Source organism: Schistocerca nitens, chromosome 1 (assembly GCF_023898315.1).
Source record: "Schistocerca nitens isolate TAMUIC-IGC-003100 chromosome 1, iqSchNite1.1, whole genome shotgun sequence".
Taxonomy (NCBI): Eukaryota; Metazoa; Arthropoda; class Insecta; order Orthoptera; family Acrididae; genus Schistocerca; species Schistocerca nitens.
Window position 1 is genome coordinate 880,498,361 of NC_064614.1, and position 18,555 is coordinate 880,516,915.

Below are 18,555 nucleotides of genomic sequence, written 5' to 3' on the forward strand. Positions count from 1 at the left end.
CACCTCGCTCGGTACTGGTGCTTAATGCCAATTTTATTATTAACAACAGCCTATAATGGATTAGCATTTTTTATTTGCAACTAAACTATGGGACATCGTAGCTTCCCAATTATTTGGGGGCTAACAATTGCATCACCTGAGGACGCACCTATAACGGTGCAAAACATGTAGCATTAGTAATAAAGTATTACAAAACAGCTACAGCGGCTTGAAGAGTCTTCATTCACTGTGAAATCCATTAATTCACAACACCTTTTTTTAAGTAAAAACGGTTTTGAAAATTCTTTTTTATCTGTGGCTACCCTTTGTACAAAATAGTATGTAATTACCAGAAATGCTGGAGAATGGCCATCTAGCAGTCAGGCAACGACTATGTTTCCAGCACGACGGAGCCCCACCACACACTGCTGTTGATGTCAGAACATGTTGTCCCCACCTGCGTTAGGAGAGATGGGCCAGTATCATAGCCAACACGTTCGCCCAACTCTATAATCTGGATTTTTGTGTGTGTGTGTGTGTGTGGGGGGGGGGGGGGGGGGAGATAAAACGCTTGATGTACGAGACACCGATATACGTGTCAGAATCATTAGCACACAGATGTCAGTTGTGCATTAATCTGAAAGGACATTTTCTGCAACATCTGTAAAACGATATTCATGACACTGCCGTTTGAACACCGTCTCAGAACATCACTAGCGTCAAAAACTTTATGGACCCTCGAAACGAAACGGTGCACCTATGATATTTTTGTCACATAAACAAGAGTTTATTCTTAAGTCCTCTAAACACAATAAAATTTTGTACATGTAGAGTTTTTACATTCTTTATATGGTACTGGAATCAAGCAGCTTTTCAAAACTTTCTCTCATATTCGGTAGACATTTGAGATAAAGCATTAAAGAGCACACCGTGTTCCGCGACGATGCCCGCTAGCGCCCAGAGCTACCGATTTCCTTGGCGGGCGGCCAGGGTGGCTATTGACCTAGCGAGCGTCGAGCATTCTGAACTGAAGAAGGGCAGCGATTTTCCTGTTTGATAGCCATGTTACTGGACACGAGCTTCGACTGTCCTACATGTGTCAAAGTGCGGCAGAATTCACCGTAATCGTGAAGTGACCGGCTAAATAATCCCGAACAATGTGAGATACTTATTATCTGCAGACGTACGCATTTGTGTAGCTCATAGACCACATGTGACAATAAATGCGGCTCATTATGAAGCATACCAGTTTTTTCTCTTCTTAGGTGTCGATTTCTTCAGAGTCGTGAGCGAAGCCAAGAAAAATTTGGAAAGGGAATTAAGGTGCAGGGAGAAGAAATAAAAAAAATTGAAGTTTGTCGATGTGATTGTGATTGTGGCAGACAGCAAAGGGCTTGGAAGAGCAGTTGATCGGAAAGGACAGTGTCTTGAAAAGAGGTTCTAGGATGAACACAAGCAAAACTAAAACAAGAACAGTAATGGAAAGTAGTCGATATAAGCAACGATGCTGAGGGAGTTATATATAAAAATGAGACACTAAAAGTAGTCGATGAGTTCTGCTATTTACGCAGCAAAATAACTTGATGACCTAAGTAGAGGATATAAAATGCATATTGGCAATAGCAAAAAAAAAGGGTTTCTGATAAACACAAATTTTTTAACATCGAGTATAAATTTAAATGTTAGGAAGTTTTTTCTGAAGGTATCTGTCTGGAACGTAGCCTTGTACTAAAGAGACATCTGGACAATAAGCAATTCACAGTCAAGAAGCTTTTGAATTATGGTGGCACAGGAGAAGGTTGAAGATTAGGTGGGATCAAATAGCTAATGTAGAGATGCTTAAACGAACTGGGTGGGGGGGGGGGGAGGGAGGGGAGAAAGATATGATAATTAAATAGATACCCTAGCTGCAAACAGGCGTTGATATACATCATTGGGGACATGTTGAAAATGTGTGCCCCGACCGGGACTCGAACCCAGGATCTCCTGCTTACATGGCAGACGCTCTATCCATCTGAACCACCGAGGGCACAGAGGATAGTGCGCCTACAGGGACTTATCCCTTGCACGCTCCCCGTGATACCCACATTCCCAACATGTCCACACCACTACATTGGTAGTGCGCCTAATAGATGTTTGCCCATCACACTCATTACTCGGTGGCTCAGATGGATAATCAAAAACTCACCTGGACTGTACAATTTTAGGCTGCTCGCCCTCTGTAATAAAAAAAAACTGAGTAAAGGAATCAACGATCAACTTGAACGGATATCTCGTGACGTCCACCCAGACCAAACGCAACGAAAAAAAAGAAAGAAATGGATAGGATAGAGCGTCTGCCATGTAAGCAGGTTCGAGTCCCAGTCGGGGCACACATTTTCAACATGTCCCCAGTGATGTATATCAACGCCTGTTTGCAACTAGGGTGTCTATTTAATTATCATTTTATTCTAGAGAAGCTGCACGGTCATCAATGGTATCTGTTCTTTCGGGAACAGTTACAAAAAAATATGTGTTCGACACGACCTGACTACAAGAACAATTAGTTGATAAGAATTATCACGATGCATCACGGAATTGTCTATTTGGTAATGGAGGGAAGTGGGAGGAGGAGCGGGCTAAAATTGTAGAGGGAGACGAAAGCTCGAATACAGCAATCAAATGCAAATGGATATAGGTTGTGGCAATTATGTAGGGATGAAGGATATATAGCCTGGAGAGCTCCATCACATCACACGAGTCTTCGGACTAAAGGCCACAGCAACAAAAACAAGTCTTGACGTCCAGTAGGCTTCCTCGTTCAATGATGAGGCCTCCTAATATTTTGCAATAGCCCTTGCCGGAAGTTCTGATCATACATCATCTATTACTACTTTCACAAGTACGAGGGACATTCAATAAGTAACACTTTTTTCCTCGTCAATTTCGGTTCAAAAAATGTGGAATTTGTGGCGGAACATCGTGGAATATTCCCTTTTCAGCACCTGTAGTTTCATGAAGTTTCGATAGGTGGCCGTGCTACACCTAGCCTTCAAAATGGCGTCTGTACAGGAGGTGCCTTCCAAGCAGGAAACTGCCACTGTGTTCTGGCGGAAGGCTAGAGCTTCGCAGATATTCTCAGGCAATTGCAGAATGTCTACGGAGACCTGGCACTGAACAACAACACGGTGGTCGTTGGGCGAGGCGTCTGTCATCATCGTAGCAATGTCATAATAACATTTCTGATCTCCCGCGTGCCGGCCGGCCACACACTGCTGTAACTCCTGCAATGTTGGAATGTGCAGGCACTCTCATTCGAGATGATCGACGGATCACAATCAAACACCTCGCTGCACAAATGGACGTCTGTGTTGGTAGGGCTGAAACACTCGTCCACCAGTTGAGGTACTCAAAGGTTTTGTGCCCGCTGAGTCCATCACCGACTAACAGACGATCGTGTAGAGCAACGAAGGACTATCTGTGCGGAATTGCGTGCTCGTTACCAAGCTAATCGTGGCAATTTTATCGAACATCGTTCCAGACGATGAAACATGGGTTCATCACTTCGAGCCGGAAACAGAACGGCAATCCATGCAGTGGCGCCTTACTACCTCTCTTCGTAAGACAAAATTCAAAGCCGCACTCTCAGCTGGGAAAATAATGGTGACGGTCAAAGGGGTTATTCTATTTTATGTGCTCCCTCAAGGTGCAACGATCAACAGTGTATTGTATTAGCCTCAGGAAATGGAAGAAATGACTTCAGCGTGTTCGCCGCCACAAACTTTTCCTTCCCCATGACAACGCCAGGTCTCATACAAGTTTACACGTCCGAGAGAAGCTCACAAAACTTCATTGAAGTGTTCTCCCTCATCCACCCCATAGCCTGGATCTTGCGCCTTCCGACTTCCATCTGTTTGGCCCAGCAGTACATGGATGATAGGGAGGTTTCGTTGCAGCAAGGCGCTGGCTCCAATGTCGACCAGTACAGTGGTACCATGCGGGCATACAGGCCTTCCCAGTAAGGTGGCGTAAGGCCGTCGCATTGAACGGAGATTATATTGAAAAATCGGGTTTTGTAGCCAAAAGAGTGGAGAATAATATGAAGTATTGGAATCCTGAATAAACCTAACCTGCTTTCAGCTTATTGAACGCCGCTCGTAAAAGACATTAAGAGAAGGTAACGTACTGTCGATTAGATTTTTTAAAATTTCATTTTATGTCCTTTAAATCATCTACAGACAGACCTGCCCGTCAGAGCAGTATGCGTCTGCAGGAACTCTTTTCGTATTTCCATGCAGCTGTGATCCGGACACTGCAAAAACAAACAGGGTGATTAACTTGTTAACCATTTAAACGAGAAGTAAATATACGCTAGTTTGCAACAAATGATTTCTGTCGCTATTTACAATTGTAGCTGAGTAAGCAACGATGCATGTGGAATAATATCGTTTCTGTCAACGCTTGATGTCTATTTTCTTGCTATATTTAAGCCAGTTAAAGGAATCGACCTGCGGTGTGAAATAAAAAGAATACATAAATCTGAAATTTCTAAATAGTATGCCGTTTAAGAGCAACTGTAACTTGTAACAGTGGGTAATAACTTTGTAACAAAGTTGTATTAGTGTAGTTTGTTAATCTTCCTTTCTTTTTTCTTTTTCATAGCGCTTACCCCATCTATTAAGAATCTAGCTTTTGCAGGATTGGGCTAATGGACGGATGTCCTTCCTGACGCCACCACCGTAGAGATAGCTTACGGAAGGAAGATCGTGCATGGTGCCTGTGGATCGTGTAAAGTTTGTTCTGTGTGTTATAATATTTTAACTGTTTGTTTGTAGTATTGTCTGTGACAGAGCTGAGGTACCAGTCCAGCATTTGTCTAAACGAGGGTTAGAAATCGCCTAAAAACCACACTACGGCGGCTGTTAACCCGCCGCGCGGATTCAACTGGTCACCGAGTAAGCAGGCGTAGCAGTTAGCACAGTGGACTCGCGTTCGGAAGGACGGTGGTTCAAATCAGCATCCGGCCATCTTGATTTAGGTTTTCCATGATTTCCTTCATTCGCTCCGGGCAACTGCCGAGATGGTTCCTTTGACTACCGGCACGGCCGATTTCCTTCCCCGTGCTTTCATAATTCGACCTTGTACTCCCTCTCTAACGACCTCGCTGATAACGAGACGTTTAACTCCAATCTTCTTTCCTTCGATTCGGGTCTGACTCACCACTTTGACTCGCAAAATAGCATGATGTTGTACAAGTGTAATGTCGGCTTTTAATAGCGGTTGGTTATAACTAAACTTACGGTGTTCCGAGTGCTGCATTGCGGACTGAATACATTACAGGACGCTCAAACATCGTAGGTATGTTCATTAATTGGTCCGCTCGCGGAGTATGCTAAAACAAAATAATAGTTCCACTTTCCGCCACCAGGTGAAAATATGGCGCTATAAGCACTCGGAATGTGAAATGTTTCCTGTTTTGACGTCACTTGGCGATGCATGTTCATTTGTTTTGTGAAGTCATTTTTGGTGTAAAGGGTTAATAAGGCTGAAACTTTCCATACGAAACTCAATGGCTATTGAGAAAAAAAGACAGTGCACTGCCGCTAAATTGTTTTATGGAAATGGCGGCAATAGCAACGCTGGACTGCGGGAGTATCGCTGATAGAAACAGCAGCGAGGAGGTCTCATGTCAATAAATTGATTAAAGAACGTGCTCAAGACATTTGAAGAAACAGGGGAAATTAGGTGGTTCAGCAGGAAGAGGGAGGTGGCGCATTCCCATGGCAAATGTTGCTAAAGTTGCTGTAGCTATAGCCGACCGTGCAGTACGTGCCTCAGATTCTGCAGCCAGTGCTAGAACTGTGTCACAGTAATTGTCCCACCCTTGGTCAAAAGCTCAAACGATTTTGCGGTGCATTTTGCACTAGTATCCCAACAAGATTCAGAATGACCACCAAATACAGTCTCAAGAAAGGCTACAACGCATTGACTTTGCCCTTCGATGTTTGGAACGCATGAAAATGGACGACTTGTGGCTGGGGAATATTCTTGGACGTACAAGACACGTCTTATTCTACGTAGTGCCATGGATGCACAGAACTGTTGTATTTTGATTTCTACTCCACCACCTGCTGTGCAGGAACATCCACTGCATGCAGCTTATTTGACTGTGTGGTGTGGTTTCACATGATCCTTCATTCTCGGTCAGCTTTTCTTCGAGTAGATGACAGGTCGCGGACGTGTTAGGTATACAGTGACCTCTACAAGGTATAAGGACCATTTTTTGCAGCACGTGATTCCAGCTTTGCAAGAATGCAACTGTGTCCACACCAGTATTTTCATGCAAGATAGAGCGACATCGCATGTCGCTTGCCAGGTGAATGGTTTGCTTCGAAAAACCTTTGGAAACGACCGTATCATCTCTAGGCAATTTCAGGACATGTAGCCTTCCAGACCCTCGACTTAACTCCATATGACTTCTAGCTGTGGGGATATCTGAAAGACTGTGTCTATCAGGTATGTATCCAGACTCTGCCTATTCTGATGGACAGCGTATGACAACATATCACTCTGGTCCCTCTGGATAAGCTGCGAGTAATGTCGACCATGTCGTGTTACGGATGCAGTATGTTGCTGAGTCGGAAGACCGTACAGAACACGTGTTGTAACTTGTGATCAAATTCTAATAAACGTTCCAAAACCACCGTTATCCTGTGTTTGATCTTACCTCCCCTTTTCCTCGAGCCATGCATCAACACCACATTCTGATTGCTTACAGTGATACATTTCCCCCTGGTGTCAGAAAGTGTAACTATCAGTTTTATAAGCGTATTCCGTGGGCGCATTGATTAATGAACATACCTACGATGTTTTAACGTCCTGCGATTTATACTGCCCGCAGTGCAGCACAGGAAACACTGTCAATTTAATTACAAGCGCCTGGTATATTGGTCTAATTTGGTGTCAACTTTGAAACCCTCCCCTCACGTTAACTACAGTGCTTAGTCTTTCGGGGTACGGAAGGTAAGTGAACGAAATACGAGGGGCGTTTGAAAAGTCCGTGCAATGTCCGAGAGATGGCACCACCGGTCATGTTTAGTTAGTAGCATCTTTGGAAAGAGCGCACAACAAATATCAGCCATATTGGTCTATTTCTTTGTGTTCGGCATTCGTGTGAATCAGGAAGTCGAGTGATTGTCAAAAAAGGGACGAAAAAGAATTTCGTATGGTGATTAAATATTACTTTATGAAAGGCAAAACACCTCAGGAGACTAAAGACAAGCTTGATAAACATTACGGTGACTCTGCACCTTCGATTAGAACAGTTTATAAGTGGTTTCAAAGTTTTCGGAGTGGCCATATGGGCACAAGTGATGCTGAACATTCTCGACGCCCTGTGGAGGTTAGGACTCCAGAAATCATTGATAAAATCCACGATATGGTGATGGATTACAGAAGAGTTAAGGTGCATGAGATTGCTAGTGCTGTGAGCATCTCGAATGAATGGGTAAAGAATATTTTGCATAAACATTTGGACATGAGAAAGCTGCCCGCAAGATGAGTTCCGCGATTGCTCACGCTTGACCAAAAACGGAATCGTGTGAAGTGTTGCAATGATTGTTTGCAGCTGTTCATGGAGAATCCGCAAGACTTTACCCGTCGTTTCGCCACTGTGGATGAAACATGGATACATTACTGTACTCCTGAGACCAAACAACAATTTAAACAATGGGTTACCAAGGGAGAATCTGCACCAAAAAAGCGAAGACCATTCCTTCGGCCGGAAAGGTTATGGCGGCTGTCTTTTGGGATTCACAAGGGATAATCCTCATCGACTATCTGCAAAAGGGTAAAACTATTACAGATGCATATTATTCATCGTTATTGGACCGTTTGAAAACTGAGCTGCAAGAAAAACGCCGGCGATTAGATCGCAAAAAAGTCCTTTCCCATCACGACAATGCACCAGCGCACACACCTCAGAAGTTGTGGTGGCAAAATCAATGGAAATAGGATTCCAACTCGTTTCACATCTCCCCATTTCTCCAGACTTGGCTCCCTCGGACTACTATTTGTTCCCCGATTTGAAGAAATGGCGGATGAGACAAACATTTTACTCAAACGAGGAGGTGATTGCAGCAACTAATAGCTATTTTGCAGACTTGGACAATCCCTATTATTCGGACTGGATCAACCAATTACAACAGCGTTGACGAACTGTGTAAGTCTAAAAGAAGACTATGTCGAAAAATAAAAAAGGTTTACCCCAAACACGTAAGTAGACGCCCATCATAAGCAATGAAAAGAACAGAAACGAAGTTTTCATTCAAAGAGAATAATTGTACTGAAGTCACTGCCATTTATGATGTTCCCCTGGACATCACAAACGGCGGTACATGGTTCTTAATACGGTGTGTAATCACATGGACAACAATTTATGATCTGCTGGAGGGTCTGTAATGTACTCCTATGTTGGCAGGTTGGTAAGGAGTTAGTTCTTGTAGGAGAGCGTTCCATTCCTCCACCAGCACGGTTGACAATTACTGGAGGCTCGTTGGCGCAGGTGGACGTGCTGCAATACATCCTCCCGCCGCATCACACACGTGCTCAGTGGGATTTAAGTCGGGGGAATGGGCAGGCCAGTCCATTCACCGAATATCCTCGTTTATACGTTTGTACCAACTACAGCAATATTTCTTAATGAAGTCAGTAGCTCGTAACCACACCTTGGAAATCTCACGAACGGTTCGTCTGCGTACTTATATTTATTGGAACGGTTTTGCCTCTATTATCATATTTTTACCTGTGCCAGTTTACGCTATTAGTTATGATACATTCTGCATATGTCAGCTGAGATTACAGATTGAGTAAGCAGACGTCAATGTGGATACGTAACGGGAAAAAATGTACGTGTGCACTTCCGCTTCCCACTCTAAAAGCTGATTGTAAAGAAATGTACACAGTGAGACAAGAAATCATTCCACTTCAGTACAGCACGCAGTCTGCATTGCTTTTGGATCAATTTCCAGTGACGTATGAAAGAACCTCTCTCAAGATTAATCTGTATGCTGAAGAGAAGACGTAATGTACAGGGTGAATCATTTAAAACTTGCACCGCAGATATTGCAGATATGAAATGAGTTATAGACTTGCAGTTTTTACAAAATGGATTAATAGTCAGGGGCTCATATTTTTAGGCAATAAACAGATTGTTATAATATTTAGAAAGTGGCAAACATACTTTTTAAAATGGAATAATGCCTATTGAAATTAACAGACTAAAAGTATGGTAAAATAGAATGTCAGTGATGTCTGTTGCAGGAGTCTAGTGCGAGTCGTTTACGAGACATCGTATTGTACAAAGTTTCCACATCGGCACTCGTTTGTACCATACAGCCCGCTTAGTTGATAGGTATGATGTTAGGTTTGCTTACAGTATGCTTGTGTGTTCCTTGAGTGCATTGCGACTTGCTAGTCAGTCAGTATGCCGAGAGTGGACGATGGGATTTACAAATGTAGAAACAGCCAGTATGCTCATGGTGTGTCGAGAGTGTAGCAAGAATGCAGTTCGTTCTTGCACGGTGTACGCGGCAACAGACGTCAACCACCTTGCAATATTTATCAACCACCTCTTCAGCCAGTTACATGAAAGTCGTCGTATAACTCCTAGACAACGTATCAGAAGGAAACAAGTGATGAAGGAAGAGGGGGACATTAACGCTCTTGCAGCTGATCCGCGCGTTAGCTCCCACGCAATCGCCCGAGGATGTGGTGTGAGGCAGGCACCTGTCCTATGCATTCTCTATCGACTCAGGTTCCATTCCTGTCCCATATCTCTCCTTCAAGAGAACATGGAAACGGTTATGAAAATTGTGTTAACTTCTGTAAATGGGCATTAAGACAGGATACTCCAGATGTATCATGTATCTTGTTGAGTGATGAGGCCACATTTACCAATCACGGCCAGGTAAGCAGCCCAAACATGCTCTACTGATCTGTTGACACTGTCCGTCCCAGGTAGCTGAGTGGTCAGCGCGACATAATGTCAATCCTAAGGGCCCGTGTTCGATTCCCGACTGGGTCGGAGATTTTCTCTGCTCAAGGACTGGGTGTTGTGTTGTCCTGATCATCGTCATTTCATCCCCATCGACGTGCAAGTCGCCGAAGTGATGTCAAATCGAAAGACTTGCACCCGGCGAACGGTCTACCCGACGGGAGGCCCTAGTCACACAACATCTACTACTCTATCTGTTGACAATCACCGTTAGCTTCGTCAGGTGGAAAGTCATCATCTAAGGTGTCCAACCGCGTGGAGTTGGATAGTGAACCAGCAGCCCATAGGCCCTTTTTTCATAGACAGAACATGAATGCTTGCTTTTTATTCTGCGGGGAAAGCTGAAAGACGCCGTCTACAAGAAGATACCAACTACACGCGATAATATGCAACGACAAATTATTGTAGCCTGCTCGGACAACCTCGCTGAAATGCCAGCGAGTGTGCAGCAGTCGTTCCATAACAGACTGGAAGCGTGTATTGCAGCTGCCGGTGGTCATTTTGAACACAACCTGTGGCAGTCAATTGTCTCGTTACTGATAAGAATCCACATAACAAGTGTTTGCACTTCTGTTGTTCCTTAGTGTATGCAACAACAGGTATTGTACAATTGTCGGTGTGCGAACTTTTCAAAATACGATATCCCGTAAACGACTCCCACAAGAATCCTGCAACATACACCACTGACATTCTAATTTAGCCTACTTTTAGTTTGTTAATGTCAACAGTTGTCATTCGGTTTCAAAAGCGTAGTTTGCACAAAAAATACGAGTCCCTGACCTGGATAATTGGAATGAGAGTAACCGATCACCGCTGAAGAAACAAAAGTATGACTGTTCAATATGAAGACTTGAGAGCAGCCATTAGCCGAGGCAACTAAATATGAAAGTTATGAGCCCAACGCTGCAGAAAAAATGCAAGTATAACTAATTGTTTGTCGACATATCGTAAACCTTTTTTCATCCGATTATTACAGATATCTTCCGCCTGCATTCCGGCTGAATGGATCACAGTGACATGCATGTTTAACAATCAGATACACTTCACACGTCGAGCATGTCATCTACACTTCATACATGTAAACAATTATACCTGCACATATACTAGACTTTCATAAATTTATGTATGGGGCTTATCGTCCCTGAATTAAATTAAAAATATTCCCCATCCCCTAGTTCTGACCAAGACTTTCGGTTCCTTGATTGTAAGGCAACTGTGGGATTTGGGACTCCCTCTGTCCCACTGTCATTTCGCCTGGTCATTGGCTGATTCCCAATCATGGGTTACTCGAACAGCCAACTATATCAAGCGAATGAAAAGTACCAAATAAATAGCTGAATATTCGCAATCACAGTACTATCTGATACACACAAAACTAATTATACAAAGCTGAAGTCGAATTCGTGACTTGAAAGTGGTACCGAATTTGTTGCCGCGAGAAGCTGTCTAAGGACACCAAGTTTCCGTTGCCACAATGACCGTCGTGCGAATATTCAGATCAAACAGGCACAGGTCGCGCACAATTTGATTCTTAGCACCGGCTTCGCTCGTCAGACCGCATCTTCCGACAACGTACGAATATTCAGATCAAACAGGCACATGTCGCGCACAATTTGATTCTTAGCACCGGCTTCGCTCGTCAGACCGCATCTTCGGACAATCACTGGCCTAGTTGCGTAAATGGGCGACTGTGATACCGATATCAAAAGCTAGACTTCATCTTAAAACATTATTGTTAAGAAAATATTCTCATCCCAAGTAAAATAACAATTGATTATTCACTGGTTTGAAAAAGTATCGTTTAAATGCACATCTCTAATAAATCTTTTCTCAATTGTTCCCAAAACAACTGTAATACGTGCGCAGACTAGGCCGATTTAGTACCCGTGACAAATAAGTCATAATGCGTCAAGTTCGTTCACGATAGGACATACATTTTGAATCTCGTTAGCTGTCTAATAAATCACTGCTGGCATATTATTCTAGCATTGTTTTCGACCTGACGGTAACTAATAACTGTAATCACGTACTGTACTCTGTACACATCGTGAAACTAGTCGCGAAAGAAGACTCGTATAACTTTGTTTATAATTCAAACACTTGATCGTCACTAGCATTCTATGCGAACTGGAACAACAAGTTAGTAGTTGTTATGGATCTGAAATTAATGAACAATATATGCGTAAAGAAACAGGTTTCTGGATGCAGGAAAATAATGAAGGAACAAGGAAGTTTCAAAAAAGCGAAAAACATTGAAATTATCCTGTTATCTGCAGGGCACGACCTGAAAATTAATATGAGAATTACAGGTATTTTAGATTGTAACACGAAGCAAAGAAAGTAAAACAATGCCTCTATGGTTGCAGTAGCGCTAAAAGTCAAATTATTCAAACTACTGTCGTTATCTGAAAACTATAATTATTGAAATATTTGACATAAAGTTCAACAACAAGCGAAATGCAGTTCCTTTGCATTTACGTACCTTCATATTCGGCTTTCATTTTCTCCGACTGAAATTCCTGCAGTGCGCAGAGAAGTGCGTTCCTTTCTTCTCCGGTTAGTCGAAGTATTAAATCTTGAGCCTGGCGTTTGGTCAAAGGCGCTGACACCGACTTGTCCACGATTAGCAAGCATGACGAATTACTAAATAATTTCGAGTTTATTCCTGGAACAGTCTGTAAGTTTTTAAAATATCGTGAGAATATCGAAACTGGGATGTTATTGCGCGCAGCTGATCTGGCCATATGAGTTTCATTTCTTAAATTTGGCGCTTTTCTTGTGGAGTGAAACAACCGAAGTCCGCAATACTGAAGAGTAATATTGTTTGAATTGCGAGTGCTAAATGAGTAGCCGGGATAAGAATTGATGCGGCAGCTCTCAGCTCTCTGCAATAAATTGGAAAATTTTAGAAGAATACTGAACGAAAACGGGGACTTCATTGTCAACAACCACTCGCGTGATGTTGAACTTCGGATGAACGCTGCTATACTGACTCCCGATCCGAAGCCATGGTGCTACTGTCAACCCTGGCGGGAATTCTTAGAATTGCGCTGTTGTATTGTCAACAGTTGAGGTGCGATACTGGTGAGGAGTAGCTTTGTGGTTAGGTATGTTGGAAATAAATATTATTTGTTAAGGAACAGTGATTTCCAGGTGAAACGAGACACGTTACTATCGAAAACGGTAGGTTGTGGAACGTCCCTTTTAATCTCAATTTTTAGAATTTATCATGGCAAGTGGATCGTCGTCTGAAACACAGTCGGCAATCGCTCAGAAGACATGGGAAATGTCGAATAACATAGAAACAATTAGCTCAGTGGATGAAATATACAGATATGATCGTAAGCAACAACAAGACATACTTGCTGCGAAACCATGGGAGAAAGAGTAAGTGTAGATAAGTTTTATTTGTTGTTCATGATATATTGTATACTTCGCCACAACGTTCACGCGGTCTGTTTCAACGCTGAAGTTGTTTTATTACTCAGTTTATTTTTTTATGTCAAGGAACACAACATTTAGATACCTTAAACCAGACAAATTTGTTTCTTACGCAAGTAATGTAAGCTTGTTAATTCGTATTTAAACGTGCAGAATGAATGGAGTCGCATTACTGATTGTGGTGTATCGTTAGACTTGTTGCCTTTATTTTCATTCTTCGTATTGAACCTAACTTCTTAGTCCATTATGAACATCTTATTGGCTAGCATATTGCCATACAGATTTTTTAAATTGTTTTTGAATATTTTTTTAAATTGACACATTCCACATCACAATGTTTATCATGAATACTGTTGTAAAACATTAATCTGCTGTGTCTAGTTGTGTATCCCTTATTTCTTCTTTTAGTTATATTTTTCCCCTTCTGTAGATTTGATCTGTTATTTCTATATTTACATTTTCAGTGGAATTGTTTTGAAGCTTCTTTATCAATTAGTGTTCTACAGTAGATTTTCTTAATTCTTCTCACTTATCTTCCCCCATTGTTGTCATTTGTTTGCACCAAAATTTCTTATCTTCAAATGCCAGAAAGTAAGTTATTCTTTATTATTCTAATATTTTTGTTTTATTGCAGCCTATTGTCACATTTGGCTTAATAATGATTACCAGTTTCATTTTAGATTTTGAAAATCTTCAGATCAAGTGTAGTTGCAGAGCAACCAATCAGTTCTTTGTGTGGTGCATAGCTTATGCAAGTCACTTCTCACAGCACCATAAAATTGACAGGTCGGTCTGCATCTACATTGGACCCAAAGATGTCCAAAATTTGAACGAAACTAGTACCTAATCATTATTAAGACAAATGCATTAACATAATGCAATAAAAGGTAAATGCTGTATTGTAATAATAATTAGTTGTCACTGATATGTATCACCACTTGACACCACGTCAATCTTTCATTCTTTACCATTTTTGACTTGTAGTTTTAAGACAATTCTAGCCTCACAATTGATAATTATTTGATTTGTTGTAATAGATTTTACATTTACACTTCTCCACCCCTTATTCTAATAACTGTTATCTGTAATCTCGATGGTATAAGAAGATCCCTCACAGCTTGCAGTGCTGTTGCCAGCTTTTAACTGTGAAGCACTGGTGGCAGGAGTTGGTAACAGAAGCCATCTAGAGAACTGTGGCAAAGCTGAGGCACTTCCAGAAGACATTTACAAAATCGTGTTATGCCATTGGTTAATGTAGGCCCACGAAGCTGCCACGCCCAGCCCACTGCGGCTGTCAGAGATTAACTTATGCCGACTTAACTATAGTACTTGATGGGGTTGATTTCCTCTCTGATGTGTTAACAAGAATTGCAACGGATTCTACTCAGAATTCAGATATTGTTTGTGAACATCATCTGGGTCCATAATAGAAGGCTGGAGGAAGCAAGCTCTAGTCAAATACTTGCCCACCATATAACATCCGTTGCACTTATGCTTCATACCAAGTAACCAGTGCCAATGTGGACAGTAAGCTTTCTATTCCAAGAAAGTGTCATAAGTAGGATATGCAATGAACCAGGACTGTTTTCATCTATTCACTGCATTCAAAAATGTCTAGTGTCCCCCACATTGCTTCTGCACACATTATTGTTTAAGCTGTTTGATCACAGGTGCATGTGAAATGTGAAATAATAAGGAACCGACGTCATTCGCCCTACACCAGTTACAGCTACAGTAGTGTATTTGTGCGAAATTTATTGATTGAAGAACCCAATTCCCTTTTTTTAAATATATATAAAATGGGTTGAGTCTCCACAGATCTTCACGATAACACGCTAGGCTTCTAGGTGCAATTATCACGATGGAAATTTCTTGTGCTGTTACACCAGAAAGTGAAGTGATGTTATCATGTTTAGTATGTAGTTTGAGTCAAATGTGGTGATGAGCTGCACATGTTAATAAACTTTTACTGTGTTTGGATCTACCTCCAAATATATACATACTCCAAAAGTCACTATATGATACATGGTGGAGAGTTCCTTGAACCACTCCTAGTTATTCCCTTTTCTGCTCCACTCACAAATAGAGCGAGGGAAAAAACGGCTTTCTATATGTTTCTGTATGAGTGTTTCTCATCTCGTTTACCGAAGATATTTGTTGTTGGGAATAGAATTATTCTGCAGTCTGTCACAAATACTGGTTATCTAAACATTCACAATAGTGTCTCGTGAAAAGAACATCATCTTAACTCTAGTGATTCCTATTTGAATTCACGGAGCAATTCTATAACCCTTGTATGTTGATTGAACTTACAGGTAACAGAACTAGCAGCACATTTCTGAAATACTACTGTGTGTTCCTTTAACATGATCTAGTGGGGATCCCAAACATTCGAGTAGTACTAGAAAATGAATTGTAAAATTATGCTGTTAATGATCTCCTTTATAGATGAGCTGCATTTTCCTAGTATTCTCCCAATAAACTGAATTCAATCATTTTCGGTCTCTACAACCAAAATTACATAATAATTATTTTACTATATGAACTGACGTGTTCTTTGGAATTTGATGATATTCATATTAACATGATTTAACTGAGCTCTCGTTACTCGGACATTAATTTGAAAAATAGTAATAATAACAGTATGTACCACTAATATCAGAACAAAGTGCAGACACTGAGGAAGTTTAACGAAGATTTTGAGTTTTGGACTCCAGGATTGTGTTTCTTTCATCATTATAAATAAAAGATACACTTTGCAAATGATGCTTATTCATCCCCCTCATTACAAAGAGATTACTTCTGTGTTGTGTTTGACAAATGGCATTATGAATCTCAAATTCAGTTGTATTGGTAATAAATTACAACAGTGGATAAATATACTGAATGAATATTGCTAATATTCCTAACTGTCAAAATAGATTGCTAAATGACATATGCAAGTTAATCCTAAAGTTAATTTTAATTTCTTTCTTTTGTGAAATGATTATGTTTTGCCGAAGTGAGAATTGTTTTCAAAATATAATCCCACTGGTGCAAATTAATATATACGAAACATAGTAATTTACTGATTTCTGTGTCTCCAAAGTTGGCAGTTATTGCTTTGCAGAAAATATCTGAACTGCTCACTATGCAGATGCACTAACCCTTACACCACCCTGGTACAGTGTCTTTGCACAACTGCACGGACTACCCTAGCATGCCTCCCTCCTCAATCCAATTTCCCATTCATGCCTCGGCACTTGGTATTCCCTCTAAACTTGATCAGCATTGCCAGGCTCTCCAACTGTATTGGAACAGCACCTCAGCATCAAATGAAATCTGCTCATTCTTCGTCTCTTGGATGGGGACACCTTCCTGTGTGCATTTTCCTCCATCCACTATGCAGTGTTGTTTTCTGCACCGATGATGACCATAGATTTCTTTGCACCTCATATCCAGCATGGCTGCCAGTCCATGGTGGTGGGGCCACCATGTACCCTGCTGGTTGTAACCCCCCTGACTACACAGGGATTGCTCTACTGAGGTCTGCGTCATTAATTCCTCACGTATGCCAAGGAGTAGACGCCCGCCACCCTGTGGCATTGGGAATCCCGGCAATGGCCATCCTGCCAGGTGGCCTTTGCTGCGGCTGGATGGCGCACGTGGGGATGGCCCCCGGTCGCAGTGGGTGGCATCAGGGCAGATGACACGCCATGAAGCGTATTACGTCTTCTCTTCCTGGTGGCGCAACACCAGCTGTCTGTAAGCGGTCGAGGTCTAAATACAGTGTGAAAAAATGTGACCCCAAATCATTCCATTCCCTGGCCACACCATGGGAGGAACATGAGGCTAAGGATGGCAGCGAATCTCATTCTCCCTGGTACCTCATATGATGATAGCTGATGGGGATCCTTCATGTCAATGAAGCCTCATTTTTTTGTGGAGCACTTAGAGGAAAAGTTTGGGGAAATGGAGGGATTGTCCAAAATGCGAACGGGGTCAGTCTTCATAAAAGCAGCAGCCTCTGCCCAGTCACGGGCACTACTCGCCGGTGACAAGCTGGGAGATGTTTGTGTTTCCATCACACCCCATAAGAGCTTAAATATGATCCAAGGTATTATATTTCATATGGATCTTCATTTGCAGTCTAATGATGAGCTGCACGCCAACTTAGAGCAATGAGGTGTTCATTTTGGCCGGCTTGTACATAGGGGTCCAAAGGATAATCAGGTAGTCACCGGTGCCTTCATCTTAGCCTTCGAGGGTGATACATTACCGAGAAGGTCAGGGTGATGGTATACCAGTGTGATGTCAAGCCAAATATCCCTTCCCTGACGCAGTGCTTTAAGTGCTGGAAGTTCGGGCATATGTCTTCCTGCTGTATGTCCAGTGTCGTATGTCACGACTGTGGACGTCCATCACATCTCAATACTTACATGTGCCCCACCTCCCATCTGTGTCAACTGCAGAGAGCACCATTCTCCTTGCTCACCAGACTGCTGGATGCTCCAGAAAGAATGGAAAAATCATGGAATGCAAGACCCTGGACTGACTGACCTACACTGAGGATAAGAGGAAATTTAAACACCTACAACCTGTGCCTATAACATCCTACACCGCCACTACAAAAACAGTTATGACCTCATCAGCTCCGCCAATTCCAGTCGGTTCCCAGAGCCGTAAGACTGCACCTGCCCCATTGATTGTGGGGGGCACTTCCCTCCCTGTTGCTCCCGCACCACCTACCTCAGGAGCACTATCCCCCCAACCATCAGGGACATCAGTTCCCACTTCTCGGCTGGAGAAGCGTAAGCCTTCTTCGGCTCCTCTCACTAGGACGGGGTCCCTTGGGTCCCTCCCTTCCCAGGTTTCTACTACTAGGAAAGATGGCACCCAGGGGCTGAAGAACTCAAAAGCAGCTGGTCTTAGAGCTTCACAATCCTCCTCAGTCCCAGAGACTGAATCAGTGAAGCCCTCCCAGCTAGAGAAACTCAAGGAACAGTGAGAGAAATCCAAAAAGAAAACCCCCAAGAATAAGGAAATTGCAGTGGCACCCACACCACTGCTACCTACAAGCTCTGCATCTGAGGATGAGTTGGACATTCTGGTGTCTGCTGAGG

General features: G+C 42.4%; 2 protein-coding genes across 3 annotated transcripts in view; one reads left to right on the top strand and one right to left on the bottom strand.

Moving 5' to 3' along the window:
• LOC126263870 (transmembrane protein 65) overlaps nt 1-13,012 on the bottom strand; it is a 598,567-nt gene extending 585,555 nt beyond the window's left edge. For both annotated transcript variants that reach the window (XM_049960951.1, XM_049960950.1), the window contains exon 1: nt 12,495-13,012. In XM_049960951.1, coding sequence (XP_049816908.1) covers nt 12,495-12,951 — 457 coding nt within the window. In that variant the 5' untranslated portion in view covers nt 12,952-13,012. The remainder of the gene's footprint in view (nt 1-12,494) is intronic.
• A 63-nt stretch (nt 13,013-13,075) lies between these two features.
• The window catches only part of LOC126263854 (COP9 signalosome complex subunit 5), a 31,317-nt gene continuing 25,837 nt past the window's right edge, over nt 13,076-18,555 (top strand). The window contains exon 1 of the mRNA XM_049960949.1: nt 13,076-13,399. Coding sequence (XP_049816906.1) covers nt 13,242-13,399 — 158 coding nt within the window. The 5' untranslated portion in view covers nt 13,076-13,241. The remainder of the gene's footprint in view (nt 13,400-18,555) is intronic.